Raw genomic sequence first — 17,022 nt, 5'->3', positions numbered from 1 at the left:
AAAAACTTTCTAAAATACAAATTTAAAAAGGTTGAAGTAGAAATAAGTATAAAAAGTCCAAATTTAATTTCTTAATAGTTAATTAAGTAATTTTATTTAAAATTATTTTTGTAATAAAAATTAAAGTATAAAAAGCTTTTCTTAAAGTGTAAATAGAAGCTCGTAAAACTTATTACTAAATGAAAGATATTTTTAAATATCTTATTAATATAAAAAAAAAATTTAAATATCAATATGGTCATTACACATTTATCTACAAATGTTATATATTTTAGGTAATATAATTGTTTTTTTGAATGATTTAGGTAATAATTCTTAAATCTTAACTAATACTTCTTTTGATAATACATCTTTAGCTACTACTATTAATTTGAAATTAGATTAAAAGTAATTAAATTTAATCATTTAATAAATAAATAAATCCTACTAATTTTTTTTAAAAAAAGCAAGGTGCATTAATAACTACTACGACGTCGCTTTACCTTTTTTCACCAATGGGCAATGGCAACAACCTTCAAATATACTCAATATTTATTTAAAAAAAAAGAAATTGATATTTGGCAACGTCTGTGAGGGAGACCGAAACTCGATGGAAACATAAAAAACTCAACTCTACTGAGTCGTGAAGCGTCGCCGTCTGCTTTCTTCTTCTTTTGTTTTGTTTCCTTTTTTTTTTCAATTGAATTTCAAAGGTAAAATAATTACCATCTCTTTTTCAATTTTGTTTATATTTTTAAATTGCATAAAATCTCCCTGGGTTTTGCTTTTTCATTTACTTGATCTCATCAATTTCGGCTCACCAAGAACTGTAAGCAATGGAATTTTTTTTTCCTTTTCTTTGTTTAATTTTGCTGTGATTCTTTTTCTGATTTTGAAATTGAATTAATTAGAATCTAGGTTTAGATGATATAGCAGTTGACTTTATGAACTTAAGTTTTTTGTAAGTTTCTGTGTTACATTTTCTTAGTATTGAGCAATCCCTTTAACTATTTTGATGTAAGCATGTTTAAGTTTAGATTTTTGGGGTTTTAAAGGTTTGAAAGAGTTTTTTTTTTTTTAAATTTTTAATGCAGCTACTTTTGTATATTAACTGCTGCTAAAATGGAAGGGAAAATGATCTTTACTTTTAATTATTTGAGTTATTTGCTTTAAATTATGTATTTTTTCTGTAATTTCTTTAGTCAGCTAGTTGTTCAATTTTTTGAGGTTTTGAAGTTAATATTTTGATTTGGATATTAGGGTTTTTACCTCTCTTTTTTGGGGGGGTTGGAAGAATTTTGACGCTATTAAAAATTGTTCATATCAATTTTTAGATTTGCATGAAGTTTCATAGGGAAGAAAGTGAAAGAAGCAAAATCAGATATTTAGTTATTCTAATTAAGAATGATGGGGCAAATCATAGTTATTTCTGTTTGATTATTTTGTAACATTTATGTAATTTTGAGGCTTTTGGGAGTTTATCTTTTTTCATGGAAGATTACTTGGAAGAAATGTTATGTTAAAGATTCTGTTCCCTTGATGAATGAGTTATTTCTTGCAGACATTTATTCAAGTTATAATTTTGGTGTTTTGAAGGTTTGGTGAAAATGGACAAAAGTTTGATGGACAAGGTTAGTGCCTTTGGTGAACGCCTCAAGGTTGAAGGAGCTGAGATGGGCAAAAAGGTGAGTGCTGGCATGAGCTCAATGAGCTTTAAGGTGAAGGAACTCTTCCAAGGCCCGAACCCAGATGATAAGCTTGTTGAGGATGCTACATCAGAGGCCCTTGACGAGCCTGATTGGGCCTTGAATCTTGATATCTGCGACATGATCAATCATGAAAAAGTGAGCAGTGTTGAATTGATCCGTGGCATAAAGCGGAGGATAATGTTGAAGAGCCCTAGGGTTCAATACTTGTCCTTGGTGTTGCTTGAAACTTGTGTCAAGAATTGCGAGAAGGTATTCTCGGAAGTGGCAGCTGAGAGGGTTCTTGATGAGATGGTTAAGCTAATTGATGATCCACAGACTGTTGTCAATAATCGAAACAAAGCTTTGATGCTTATTGAAGCGTGGGGGGAGTCAACCAGTGAGCTCCGCTATTTACCTGTTTACGAAGAAACTTACAAGGTAACAGCATGAACTATTTATCTGGTTTTTGCAGCTTTGGAAACGAGTTGAGAAAACATGATTATTTAATTTCATTCACTAGTTTTCCTGTGGTGTGTATCTGATTGAAAGTCATGTGTGAAATTTATTCTTTTGGTTGCTGTTACAGTCTTGGAATTTTAGTCAATTTAGCCTACAAAACTTCACTTAATCCTGGAATGGGAAAATTTTCAATAAAAAGGAGCAAAATTTTTTTATTGTTTGGTTTTGTTTGGTTGATTGATATCAGAAGATAAATTTAGAAAATCCTTGAATAAGCTTTCTCAAACAATTGAATTCTTGACTAGGAACTTCTGTGTACGTCAATGTCCCTTAGCTATTTGTACTTTCAGTTGCAATAGGATTTAACATGCATTCTAAATATGCTGTGCAATGTTGCCACAAAAACTCAAAGCCTTATTTTTTGGCTTTTTGATTGATGAATTGTTAGATTTTGTCAAATGATCCTTTTTCTGTTGTAGAGTTTAAAATCAAGGGGTATTCGCTTTCCTGGTCGTGACAATGAGAGTTTGGCACCTATTTTTACCCCTACTCGTTCAGTTTCAGTGGAGGAAGTGGATGCTAGTCTTGCACAGCAACTTCTGCATGACATGCAGCTTCAGCGTGATAGTCCTGTCCAAAGCTTTACTGCTGAACAAACAAAGGAAGCATTTGATGTGGCAAGAAACAGCATTGAGCTTCTTTCAACTGTGTTATCCTCATCACCCCAACAAGATGCTCTTCAGGTATTATTGTCTTCTTTATTGCACTTTTTAGTTTCTAACTTCATGCATATATTACGAATAAAGTATGCTTCCTTCTCTGCTGCCAAGTAACAAGCCTTGAAAACTTTGAGTCTTGGCTGAATGAGTCATTGATGTTTTTTGTTAATCTATTCCTTTGTTAAAGGATGTTCAATATTCTGTCGGCTGTAGTGAGCCTTTAATAAGATCATTTTATTAGTCAATAATTTTGCCTTTTGCTTCATTTTCAAGGAGGAAATCACTTACTTTCTAGGGCTTTTAAATCTTTTATACTATAACTTTCTTTCTAGAGCTTTTAAATGTGTTATACTATCTGCTAATGATCTGTATGGGACTGTTGCACTTGAACGCTTATAGCTGACGGATATGACATTTTCCCCTCAATAATGCATATTGGTGAGAATTATGATGGCTCCAACGGTACCAAGTTTTTAGTTTAAGGTTTGAAGGGGATGTCTTGGACTTGTTTTTCATGCACTGCTAGACGGGTAAATTAGAAGTGATGCTTTGTGGTGATAAGATGACATCAGCAAATTAGATTTAAACTTATTGGTCTGTTTGCTGACTTCTGATTGTAAGTTAACTTGGGCTTATTTTCCAATATCTTCAACAATGTAACAGACAGATGACAAATTCACAATAACATGGAGTTTTATTCCAGTTTGGGTCATAACATCATAATGATGTTCCAAATGGTCATTTAGTCTTTCTTAAGGTGGCAGCAACGCCTATATGATTCAGAACCTATAAGTTAGAGTCCAGCTCTAGCAAAAATTTAAAATTTGAAGGTGCAGGAACCATATGCAGATTTAACCTTTCAGAATGAAGTGTGGTTTTGCATTTAATTTATTCATATTGGTAGAATTTCATGAAATGAATCCCTTGGCCAGAAGGTAATGAAGCAGAGCAAAACTGTAGCCTACTTAGTATGTTAATTTTTTATTTCTAAGCAGTTCGTAGGTTTACTCACTCAGTATCTTTGTTGCTACTTTATCAAATTTGATTTGGGACATCTCTACGTTGAAGGAAAAGAAAAGATAAGAAAAGAAAAAGAGGGTAGCTGTGAAAGTGGATTAGTTACCTAGTTCAAGTATTTTGTGTTTTCAACTTTCTATTGGGTTGATTGGGTTGATACTGTTTTTCATTTTTTTCTCGGTAATTTATGCTTGCTTTGTTGGCAGGATGACTTGACAGCCACGCTTGTCCAGCAATGTCGTCGGTCCCAGTCATCTGTTCTAAGAATCATTGAGACTGCTGGAGATAATGAGGCCCTTCTTTTTGAAGCTTTGAATGTGAACGATGAGATCCAGAAAGCTCTCTCGAAGTATGAAGAGTTGAAGAAGCCATCGGTGGTTCCTCATGAGCCAGAACCTGCTATGATTCCTGTGGCTGTTGAACCAGAAGTTTCGCCTCGTCATGCAAAAGAAGATGCCTTGATTAGAAAACCAGCAGGTACTCGACATGGGACTCGTGGTGGAAGCAATGATGACATGATGGATGATCTTGACGAAATGATTTTTGGTAAGAAAAGTGGGGGTTCATCTGAAGGGGGGCAAGATTCAAAGAAGAAGCAAGAACCAAAAGATGATCTAATCACATTCTGAATGCTCTTGGACGCTATTACATAATTTAGGACAGAAGGCCTATGCAGGGCCATTGTAGGCATTGAGCAGAAGTTTGGACAGTAAAAACACACGACAGGATTGTGGACTTGTTTTATCTTTGACATACTACCATTGGTTGTACCTGCAAATTATGTGTAAATTATTCATGTTTGGATTTGTTCACTTGATTATTTGGATGAGTATACATGGGAGGATTGTTATTAGCACAATAAATAGATCTGTATGGCTCTCATATTCATCGTTTGATGATATGGTACTGCTTGACTATTCAGTTAAGAGCTCAACTTAATTTAGTTCAATTTTACGCCAAAATTAATAATGTGACGCTAATAATTATCCGAAATTTCTAAAGAACTTAATCTATTCATTTCTCATAGTTCTTCCAATTCTGTGCCAGCTTCTTTATTTTTATTATTCGTGTGTATATAAATGTTGGCGTAACAGGACTCGATCCGAGCAAGATTTGACCCGACTCAGTGTTTGTCTAGTTGGACCTGAGTCCTGACTCGAACTGATCAGCCCGGATTCATTGACGGCTTTAGGATTTGGGTTGTATCGTGGTATGCATTTACATGGTCGGAATTGCGATTATTGGAATGCGATTGACTGTTTTAATGTAAACTTAAAATAAAATATAGATTTTAATTGCGACGGTGGATTGGTTTGGGCGATCTAATATATAATTTTATTATTATAATTGTATTTGCATCCAATCAATCGTGATGAATTTTAATTTTACATTTATTTTTATTTTTTAATGTATTTTACTTATAATTTTATTATAATTTTATAATTATTCAATTACACTAAATAATTATAAAAAACTCGTTATTTACAAATATAAAATTTAAATAAAATTTTGATAAATATGACATAATTTATAAAAAAAAAATCTATTACTTACAATTTGTGCTTAGTATAAAATCTAGATGATGATGAGAGAATTTGTATCGGAATGATTGTTTAATTCTCAAAAACAATATCATTGCGTAAGTTAAGCTTCTGGGCGAGTGCATGTAAGAACTAAAAACTGCAGATCTGGTTTTATAACGCTATCCAGCTTTGCTCTATCCACAGTTCCTCACATTCTCACTCCTGACACCTTGAAGAAAATGCGAGCGAAGCAAATCCCATCGACCTTGACAAGATCCAAATCCCCAATCCTCCTCCTGTTCTTCGCCCTCTCTCTCGTCACTCTCTCCTTCCTGTTCTTCCTTTCTTCTCCCTCCGATCCCTCCTCCTCCTCCTCCTCCACCCATCACTTCCCGCACCGGCAAATCCGACCCCAAACCTCCTTCGTCGCTTCCCTCGAACACTTCCTTACTCACAAAGCTTCCGACCACCACCAGGCTTCCGACGATACAGTGGGTACGGTGCTCGAAGATGACGTCAGGAGAGTCGACGAGAGAAAGTCCGCTAAGGAAATGGAGTGGGTGTATGGAGATCCGTACTACCCGCTGAATATGCCGATTAGGGTTTACGTGTACGAAATGCCGACGAAGTTCACCTACGACTTACTTTGGTTGTTTCAAAATACTTATCGAGAAACTTCTAATCTCACCTCCAACGGCAGCCCCGTTCACCGTTTAATCGAACAGGTAATTTTATCAAGTTTTTAAATGGAAAAATAATTCCTCTTCCTTTTTAAATAATCATTGAAATCTGTTGATGATTCTCGATTTGATTAGTCGAGTTTGTTTTTCTTCAGAGAATTGATAAAATAGATGGGGAATTTTCTTTTACCAGAATATTGATGGATTGTTATATTTTTCTTGATATTTGTTTTTTTTTTTTCTGGTGGTTCAGCATTCTATTGATTATTGGCTTTGGGCGGATTTGATTGCGCCGGAATCCGAAAGGCTATTGAAAAATGTTGTGAGAGTTAATAGGCAGGAGGAGGCGGATTTATTTTACGTGCCGTTCTTTACCACCATTAGCTTTTTCTTGTTGGAGAAGCAACAATGCAAGGCTTTATATAGGGTGTGAGTGCATTTCCATGTTTTATAATATTTATCTCTACATTTTCGTATTACTATGTTTTTAATTATTTAGAAAATGTGTTTCATTCCATTCCTATTCTTTTGTGTAATTTTTCATGTCCGTGGTAAGTCTGTTTGGTGGGTTGTTCAGGTTTTTCAATAATGAAAATTTAGGTAAATGCATTTTATGGAGTGTTTGATTTCAAAGGGAGATACGACAAGTAAAGATAATCATAATCGGGTCAAGTCCTATGCATTTTGAGGTCCTATATGGAGTTTGCCGCATGTTTTAGACTTTAGTTTGTTTGTGTGTGAGTGACTCTGAATATTGTGCTGTCATTAAGCTGAACTTTCAAGATCAAATTTGCATTAACATGTTGATTGGGGTATCCTATCATAGTTTTGGCTTCTATGTCTTGAATTATGTTATCCTTTGTTAATTCCATTTTTCTAATTGAGAAGGTTTTGGGAAACATATATTGGACAAAATAATGCATGATTTCCCTTCAATAACTTCTTCTGTATGGTTTTATATGGCCAACTGTGCCATTAAATTTTAGAATTTATTTATTCTATATTTTTGTTTCCTATGGTTGCAGGATGCCTTGAAATGGGTGACAGATCAGCCTGCATGGAAACGATCTGAAGGAAGGGATCACATATTTCCCATTCATCATCCATGGTCCTTTAAGTCAGTTCGCAGATATGTGAAAAATGCAATATGGCTTTTACCAGATATGGACTCCACTGGGAATTGGTAACTATATGACTTTTGCAAACGAGCTTGAACTTATGAAGTTACTAGTCATTTCATCTTCTGAAAAGTGATATATTTTAACATCCTAGGTACAAGCCAGGGCAAGTTTCACTGGAGAAGGACCTCATTCTCCCTTATGTTCCGAATGTTGATTTATGTGATACAAAATGTGTATCAGAAAGTGAATCAAAGAGAACCACACTGCTTTTCTTCCGTGGACGGCTTAAAAGAAATGCTGTAAGAGTTTTGACTGTCTTATTAGAGTCTTTGATTTCTTTTTTTTTTTAATAATTATTTTTTATTCTTTCATTAAATTTGGTAGAACATGAAGGAAGGAACATAATATGTTGGTCTTATTCTATGCATGTGTATGCAAGAGATCTAGTTCAGAAACATGCTTACTTAATTTTTTCCAAACACAATAATGTTAGAACAAGAAATAAATATTGGAGGGAGGGAGAGGGGGAAGGGGCTGTTGTAGTCACTATAATCCTATGTGTTTTTCGTTTTTCTTTGAAGATGGATGTCTAATCCAAAGACTTGCCAACTTATCCTTTTTAAACAGAAGAAGGTGAAACAGTAAGAAAAGATGCCTTCTTGGGCTTTTTTCCTGTATGTGTGTCTGTGTGTGCATGCTTAAGAGTGAGAGAAAGGTAGAGAATTGGAGCACTAAAAAATTAGTGACATTAAAAACACAGTTATCTAAAAATACTTATTTTTTTCTGTAATTTCCTCTTCGAGATTATATAGGTTCCTTGAAAAGTTATTTGACCAAAGTTTTTATTTATTTGGTGGTTAGTAAAGTTCCCTTTTCCTGATCCTCCCCTTTTTTTAACAGTTGACCAGAGAATAGTATTACCTGTTTTCTCTCAAACATTCTCTCTCCTGTGTCTCACATGCTAATATAATTATAATATATCTAATACGATCTTTTTGCTACTTATTGTGTAGTTTTTCTTTTTCAGGGAGGAAAGATACGTGCTAAACTTGTAGCAGAATTAACAGGTGCCAAAGATGTAGTGATAGAGGAGGGAACCGCTGGGAAGGGAGGGAAAGCTGCTGCTCAGAAGGGGATGCGCAGGTAAGATTAGCTGGTTCTCTTTCTCAGTGTTTCACTTCGTGCTTTGTCATAATGATTGTGTTTTTTCCTTTGTCATCAGGTCTATATTTTGTTTAAGTCCAGCTGGTGACACTCCTTCCTCTGCTAGATTGTTTGATGCTATTGTCAGTGGGTGTATCCCTGTTATTATTAGTGATGAATTGGAACTTCCTTTTGAAGGAATACTAGATTATAGACAGGTATGTATGTGTTTCCAAAGCCGAGTTGTTACTTCCTTTTCCCTTGATGCATTGGGCTACCTTGAGGATGGCTTTTACTTTTTTTAATGACTGCCTAAAAGTTGCTTATAATATGATTAGGAGAGTATTATTGATATAGGTTAAAACATTATTGCAGTCGTTATAGGTAGTTAATGATCAGAGTCAGTTGGAAATCTGCCTTCTGTATTATTTCTCACATGAATGAAATTCAGTGCCTAATTTCACTGTTTAGATAATTTGTTATTTTCTTTCTTATCATTTTCAGAAAGTTGTTGCTTGAAATTTTATTCTAATAATTTTCTATGCTTTTACCTGTTACTTTATATTAAGGTTTAAGATAGAATGCCTCCTTGATTTCATGTTGCATGAAGTGAATGATTATGATTTCTTTATTATCAGTGGGCAGTATCTGTGGAATCATCATTCATATCATTGAGAACCAGATTCATGCATAAATTTGGTTATTTTTGTCATGTTTATTCTGATTTATGCATCAATGATCGGATAAACCTTATGATCATGCTGCAATTTAGTTTTCTGTGCTACACACACAGCTTGAATGCGTAATCTAATTTTGCTGGTGGGTAGTATGGTATTGGTATGTATCTCAGATATGTTGGAATATGGCATTGTTAAATGCATGTCCAGGGTCAAGGGTCATTTTGTTCCAGAGAAAGATGAACAGATTTTAACAGAGTTTCTGCAGAATAGATATTTTGAATTCTTATTTTATCTGTGTCCAAGAGTATCATGCCATGTGCCAGTATGTAGTGTTTGGGACAATGATATGCACTTATTTGATTCCATATTCTAGGAAATTTTGTACTATTTGAGATTTAATTTTGGTTACCTGGATACTTAATGGTATCACTTTTCTTCCTTAATTTGTTTGAATCTATTCAAACATTTAAAGAATCCATGAATTAATTTTCACACTGAAGCTGATTAAGCTGCAATCAAGGAGTTCAATGTAGTGTCATAAATTTAAGTATATTAGACATTTAGATTACCTGACATTTTATTTTTATTGTTACCTTTCATGCAGATAGCTATATTTGTTTCTTCAAGTGATGCTGTGCAACCTGGTTGGCTTCTAAGATTTTTAAAAGGCATTAGCTCTACTCAAATTAGAGAAATGAGAATGAACCTTGTAAAGGTTTGTGATTGCAAAGTCTGCATGCTTTGATCGTGCTGTAGAATTGCTGTTCCTTAACCTTGCGCATTGGTTAGATGGAAAGACAAATTTTTACTAATGTTATCCATGCCTGCACCTGGGGAGAAAATTTTAGTATTTGATCTAACACTCTTAGTTCAATTTCAAGCCAAAACCAGGCATCATTTGAATGTCGATCGCTTTATGCCTCTTACAATTATTTTGCTTGTAAATGAGGAGACTTTTGGCATTTTTGGAACATCACTCTCATTTCACCTTTTGAAACCAAATCTTGATATCTCTTGAAGATTTATCTATTTATGCCTCTGAAATTTATTTTTTTACCTGAAGGTTAAGTTTTATTGATAGTTGGATGTGCTTTACAAATATCCTGCTTATCTTTCATCTTTTAAATTAGTAGAATAATGTTAACTGGTACAATATTTTATAATTTTAATTTGAATGAAAACTTTTGCTTTCATTTTTCCAGTACTCCAGGCATTTTGTGTATTCTAGTCCAGCTCAACCCTTGGGTCCAGAAGATCTAGTTTGGAGAATGGTTTGTAACTTACTGTTCACCAAAGGTTTTAGCTTATATTTTTTTCTTTGGTTATTATATGGGAGAAATAATGCTGAAGTTTGTTGCTCTGAGCTTAGACTTGTTTCTTTTAAAAAAACTAATAAATGTAAAATAAATTCTCTTGGATGGCAGTAGTGGTACTATCTCATTGCCTGAGATACATGAGTGCATAATTATTAATTGCTTAAATAGCTTGACAAATCCAGTGGGCTAACCTCCTGCATATGAGGTTGCCTGCCTGTACAGAAATGGTTCTGTTAGCATTAGCCATGACTGCTAATGGTCAAGCATTTGATGTTTTCTATGTTCTTAATATTTTTGTCTATATAGATGCTTGATGTTACTTAATTCAGCATATTTCTACTAATTTACCATATATTTCTTGTTTGCAAAAGATTGCTGGTAAGTTGGTGAACATCAAGCTTCATACTCGGAGATCACAGCGTGTCGTAAAAGAATCAAGGATTGTCTGCACTTGTGATTGTAGGCGTGGCAACATTACCAGTTCCAATCCTTTCTGATCGGTCTCACTCGGTTTGAAGTTGCTGTACGTAGGAATCATTCTTTAAACATATTTTATATATATATATATAAGGCTGCCTCTAAAAACATATTAATTAATTTTAATATTTGTGATTAAATATAGCTTCTATATTTATGCTGCTGTTAGATTCATGAAGAATTCATCCAGTCCAAATTTGTTCTGTTTGATATTGATTTTGCTGTATATCATTTCGTGCATGCGTATTGCTTCCTCTATCCATTTCTTTCTGTTCCATTCTTATTTTTGTTACTTGTTTCTTGTGATGGAAATTAAAATTAATGGAAAAAAAGGGGTGGATCACTGAGTGCAAATTAAAATTTTGACTTAAAGAATCATGAAAGTAGAGGTGGCAATTGGGAGCCACTGGCATTTTGGGTTCATGTCATTTTGGTTTGGGTTGTTTCATAATGGGATCTTTTAGGATTTGGGTCATTTGAGTTTTCGATCCTTTCGGGTTTGGATTGGTCAAGACATTTTTTAGATTTTATCTACACAATGTAACTATCATATATTTTGAGTTTGGGTAAGTTTGAGTTCGGATTTTTCAAGTTTGTAGTATTTCGTTTTGGGTCATTTTGGGTTTTAGTTTTCTGGGATTAGGGTTTTTGACTTTTCTAGTCAAATTAAATTAAATTTAAGCGAGTTCTCGAGTATTTTCGGGTGGTTTTTTTTGTTTGGATTCATTTTTCTTAGAGATATTAATGGGTTGGGTATAATATTTTTTTTGTCTTTGTTCTTAAATTTTTAATCTGTTTTCATTTTTGTATTCATATTCACCTTCGAAAAAATTTACATCCATTCCTATGCTCACGGATATCTAGTGGGCACGAAGAATCCATGTTTCTTGTTTCTATTAAAAAGATAAAAATAAGCATTTAAATATTTAATATTTATTCATTTTTCACGTACAAACGTAAACAACATCAATTCTAGAATACAATAATACAATATATAACTGCAATAAAACAAATACAAATCTAAATTACAAAAATTAATCAAATGGAAATTCATAAGTCAGAAGTAATTTGTTGAAAATTATGTTGTAGAAACATACCATTATTAAGAAAAATCAAAAGTAAAGCTTCTAGGGTTATTATTAAATAAATATAACCTATTTTCTACCAAAAAAATATATAATCCATGAACGCAAAAAATTATAATAATATAAAAAAAATTATTAAATACAAATAAATGAATAGATATATATATATATATATCTCGGGTATAAGTATGGGGATACTTTATTGCTATTTTAAAATTATACTTATTCATATATCTTTTCATAAAATTTAATATCCATATCTATCTTTATTCGAATAAAATATTAAATTCACTGGGTGAAATTGATATTTTTAATTTTTCACCTCTAAATGAACATTATAATTTAAGAACCACATAGACTGTTAAAGTGAATTGATTTTTGCCCTTTTTTTTTTTTTTGGATATATTCCCTTTTTCATTTTAATAATTATTTGTCTATTATTTATATTTTATTATAATTTTATAACAAACTTGTAGGAAGTCAAAGTTTAATCAAACATGATGTATATTCCATTCATAAAATTTTAGTAGTAAATTGAAATTTGACAGAGAGGGAATCTAGTATGATAAATGAAAATGAATTTGGAGATTGTAAGATGAAGTTTGTCCTGGAGGGATGAATATATAACAATATATAATATAGTTTCCATCAAACACATGGTCTAGCCCTCGTCTCCCAAATAAGATACACTTATTTTCTAAAAACTTCAATTTTGTGGCAAGATATCTTAAAAAGTTTTTCTTCCCCCATGAAATTGAAATTTCCTTTTTGGGTCAACAACAAATTACAGAGATGAAGAGTGTTATTGAGGTAGATAAAACCTTCAACTTGCAAGGTAACAGGTAACTTTTAACTACTTGGAAGGTAAAATTTTTCATCACCCAATTTGACTTTTTTCCTTGATTGACTGCAAATTTTTTCACAAAAAGAAAGATCAAGTCAAATACATGCAAATGATTAACCATTCATCCGATATCATATTAGCTATAAAACCTAAATAGATAAGATATGATTGGTCATCAAAACTTATGATCTCATGCATGCATGCATGAGTAAGCTTCTAAATATTGTACCTTGTAATAATATTTTTTAGCTTTATGATTATTTTTCTCCTTTCTAGGGTTTCTTTAGCAGTGTATTATTCGCATGTTTCATTTCTTCTATGATAGGTGATTAAGCCCCTATCAAAAGAGTTTTAGTTATTTTCTCTCCGATGGCAGTGGGAAATTCTTTCATAATTGTGTCTCTCATTGTGATTGCTTTCATCGTCTCTTCTGTTAACTCGGGTAGTCTCTCTTTCCATCCCTTTTATATATATATATAAACAAAGGAAGTAGCAACCTAAAAATAGAAAAAATAATTGCAGATGTTAGGATTATAAGTCACACCCATTAACATCTCTCTTAGTTCGTACTAGTTATGGAATATATATATTTTATAAATAATTAATATTTCTTGTAATTTTGTTTGAATTTTTTTAAAGAATTAGAGGTGTTTATACATTAGATCGTACTAGCCAATTGTGAATATTTGGGTTAAAAATGAATGGTTGGCCATTGAGTTAGTGGGGAGAGAAAGGAGAAATATATGGAAGGCACCCTCTATCATTAGGTTGAATTAAGGCCTGCAACTGCGAGCTAATTCCAAACGGATATCCACTTTTCAGCCTGAATTGAAGTTTGATTATCATAGGTTACTGATAGAGGTGTGAAAATAAATAATAAAAAAAAAAAAGCAAGTAATGCACATGAAGACACGATGAAGCATATGCCTAGGTTGCTACTACCTTAACGATGAAAAAGGTTAAAAGCAGAGAATCGAAACTTAGTTCAATTAATATATATAATTACTTTTAAGAATTATATTCAAAAGTTTTAAAATTCAAGTTTTAATACTTGTAACTCCTTTCATTATCTTCAAATGTGATTTTATTTATATATATATATATATAATATTTAAAAACATAATTGGGCCTTACTTTGTAGTAATTTTTAAGAGGGGTAAAAAATTTGAAAAAATAAAAAATTAATTTAAAATTATGATATTTAATTGGGTTTAGATTTTTTTTTATTCATATAAGATTAAATTTAAATATTAAATATACATATTAAATTAAGATCAAATTTTAGATAGAGAAGTAAAAATTTAAAAAAATTAAATTGAACTAAATTATATATTTTTATTAATTTTTATACATATTTTAAATTTTTATAAAATAAAATAATTATTTTATATTTAAATTTATTTAATATATTAAAAATTATATTAAAATAATATATAAAAAGAAAATAATCTAAATACAAAAATTGAATGAATCAAATTAAAATGATAAAATTTCATACAAATTGAAAAGAAAAGAAAAGAAAAAATTGAAGACAAACTATTTTAAAATTACTTCTTTTATGATTAATATAATAAGAGATTAAATTTTTTTAATTAAAAAAATTTTGATAATTGAGAACAAGAAATTGTATATAAAGCTAATAGTTTTTTTTTTTCTTTTACATTCTTAATTAAAAAAGTTTTTACTTTATATTTTGCTCGTTTTAACTTGCACATAATCATGCAAAATTATTATTGAAAAATTTTTTTACTTCATTAGGAAATGCAATTTTTTTTTTGAAAAAAAAAATTGTGGCTTAAGGGAAGAAAAAATTGTAAGTATAAAAATTTAAATTTTTGATTCGATGGATATCATTTTTAAAGAATAACCATATGAATTATGACAAAACTTTGGATTCAATTTGTAATTTTAAAATATATATATTGTGTAAATAATCTTGAAAATGCTTTTTAAAAAAAGAGCATTAATTTTTTTAATTGACCCGCATATAGATTATGTAAATAAAAAAAATTTACTCTTGTGTGTTCAAGGTAGCCAACCAACTTTGAACAGATAAACTATATTTTCATTTCTCAATTTGGGATAGAATATTTATTACACTTTGCTTTCAAAGTTACCATGATATTTGAGGTTAAAGTTACTATGACATTGATGAAGAAAATTGATATATTGGTTACGTCACTCCTAAATTCATCCCATTAATTTGTTTATATATGGATGTTTAACTTTTTAATGATTTTAAGAATATTGTTAAGTAGCAAAAAATCAAGAATATTGTTGGAAAAATTCATAAACATGAAATATTAATTAGGTAAAAATTTATATTCTAAATTATTAATTATTTTGTATACCAATGGTCTATTTTATGGACACAAGTTAATTTTTATAATTAAATATATAATCAATCAATTAAATATATCATTTTATAGTAATTTGTATTTATATTTTTTTATTTTTTTTTAAATTCAATGGTAGATAAATTATTTAATCATTTAAGTTAGAATAAAATATATCGCACCTGATATTTTAATATAAATAATTACAGATCGTGTATTCGAGATAATTCTAACAAGTAAAAATCATGCATTTGAAATAACTCAAATAAATAAATACCGATAGAATTTAAACCTGAAATTTTTTTTATAAAAAAAGACGAATCTAATTAATTGAACAACTCACTTGTTAGTATTTTATGTTTTTTTTGTTAGGTAAATCTAACTTATTGAGCGTTGTGTCTAGGCTAGAACTTAGGGTACGCTATATCATACTAGATAATTCTTTACTATATTAATTTGTATTTGAAATATAATAAAAGTTTAAAATTTCTAATAAATTTGTATATTTAATTTGTGGCCACCTTTGCAATCATATTGCTAAGTGGACATTCCTCCACTAATGGTTAGCATTAATGATAGTTATCGTGTCATTATCAGACTCATTCAAAGTAAAAAAATATTTCAAAAATGTAAAATTGTTATTTTATTTTTTTTAATTGGATTACTGAAATTATATGAAATAATTATTTTATGTTCATATTTATTTTTTCATTTAAATCATATCATGTAATTACATTAATAAAACAAAATTAATCATTTATTATATATTACATACATGAATCTATTAAAATAAATATTTACCATTAATTATTACATATAATTTGTAAAAATACAACAATAATAATAACAAATTAATTCTTATATCCCATAATTTTTGGGTTGATTATATGAAAAGTATACAAAAATTATATTAAATCATAATTTTAAATTTTCTTACACAACCCATTTTTATAAAAAAAATAACCTTTTTATCTATTTTCTTAATATTTATATTATTTTTTATTACTTGTATCTATATATTTCGTTGTTTATCTTTAAAAAATTTGATTTCTCTCAAATCTACAAATTTATTTTTTTTAATTGATATAAATATAGACTTACGTTTCGTATATTCAAACTATATTGACGTGTAATAACTGATTCCTATAATAATTTTTTTGTTTGCCCCTTTGTCAATTTGTTCTCTACAAGTAATAATTTAAATGTGAGGTATGCCAATTCATAAGTAAATCAATTAATTTAGAAATAAATTATTACAATCAAACCAATAATTATATATAATGTCAAAAAATATAAAAATTTAAAACAAAAATAACGGGACGAATATTATTTTTCATTCGAATAGTAGTTTTAAGTGCAACGGTATCCGATAAAAATGAAAATAACATGTTAGAACTTAGAAGAAAGAAAATATTTTTCATTATTTTTAGAAAAACAATAGACAAATTAAAAAAAAAAAAAAAGTGGATTTCAACGAGAGGAAAGTAAAATAATAACACTCACTCAATTGAGGTCAATCATTTTATTTTTAATTAATTTCTTTCTTTTAATTTTGAATCTCTTACATTAAATTTTGGAGATTGTCCCTAACTTTAATACCTTAGTCTCTAACACCGTGATAAAGGGAATGAGGCACCATAATTACTACTCCATTGGAATTATTGACTCAGTTGTTGCTTGTTTATATGTTTTTAGGACCCATCTAATCCAACAAGAGACTGTTACTAAAATATTTATATATATATATATATTTTTTCAAAATTTTAAAATTAAAATATTATGTAAAGGATGGATTTGGATCAAAGTTAACTTTCAAAAATATTAATTTATAACATGAATCTCATTCAACTCAATTCACAAACATTTATGTCGAGATCAAGAGATGTCTATAAATCGATATGATATAAATTGAATTCGATTGATTTTTTAAAATTCTAAAATCATGTTGGCATTGA

At 30.3% G+C, this 17,022-nt stretch overlaps 2 protein-coding genes across 4 annotated transcripts; both read left to right on the top strand.

The window, feature by feature from the left end:
- Positions 1-546: 546 nt before the first annotated feature.
- LOC111276895 (TOM1-like protein 1) lies at positions 547-4,811 on the top strand. Of its 3 annotated transcripts, none has more exons than XM_022862849.2 (4): positions 547-692; positions 1,576-2,105; positions 2,606-2,869; positions 4,069-4,811. In XM_022862849.2, the coding sequence occupies exons 2-4, from the start codon at positions 1,587-1,589 to the stop codon at positions 4,489-4,491; spliced, it is 1,206 nt and encodes a 401-aa protein (XP_022718584.2). In that variant the 5' UTR covers positions 547-692; positions 1,576-1,586; the 3' UTR covers positions 4,492-4,811. The 3 variants fall into 3 exon arrangements, with proteins under 3 accessions (XP_022718584.2, XP_022718582.2, XP_022718583.2); XM_022862847.2 differs by having other exon boundaries at positions 1,541-2,105; XM_022862848.2 differs by having other exon boundaries at positions 547-808.
- A 610-nt stretch (positions 4,812-5,421) lies between these two features.
- LOC111276894 (putative arabinosyltransferase ARAD1) lies at positions 5,422-11,026 on the top strand. The gene is made up of 9 exons (XM_022862843.2): positions 5,422-6,110; positions 6,319-6,492; positions 7,091-7,248; positions 7,338-7,485; positions 8,214-8,329; positions 8,409-8,547; positions 9,614-9,724; positions 10,212-10,280; positions 10,697-11,026. Exons 1-9 carry the CDS (start codon positions 5,625-5,627, stop codon positions 10,820-10,822), a joined length of 1,527 nt encoding a protein of 508 aa, XP_022718578.2. The 5' UTR covers positions 5,422-5,624; the 3' UTR covers positions 10,823-11,026.
- The last annotated feature ends 5,996 nt before the right edge of the window (positions 11,027-17,022 follow it).

Source organism: Durio zibethinus, chromosome 7 (genome assembly GCF_047325235.1).
Source record: "Durio zibethinus cultivar Kanyao isolate XHJ-2024 chromosome 7, ASM4732523v1, whole genome shotgun sequence".
In the NCBI taxonomy this organism is placed as follows: Eukaryota; Viridiplantae; Streptophyta; class Magnoliopsida; order Malvales; family Malvaceae; genus Durio; species Durio zibethinus.
The sequence above is the reverse complement of the archived record's forward strand: the minus strand, read 5'-3'. Positions and strand labels throughout refer to the sequence as shown.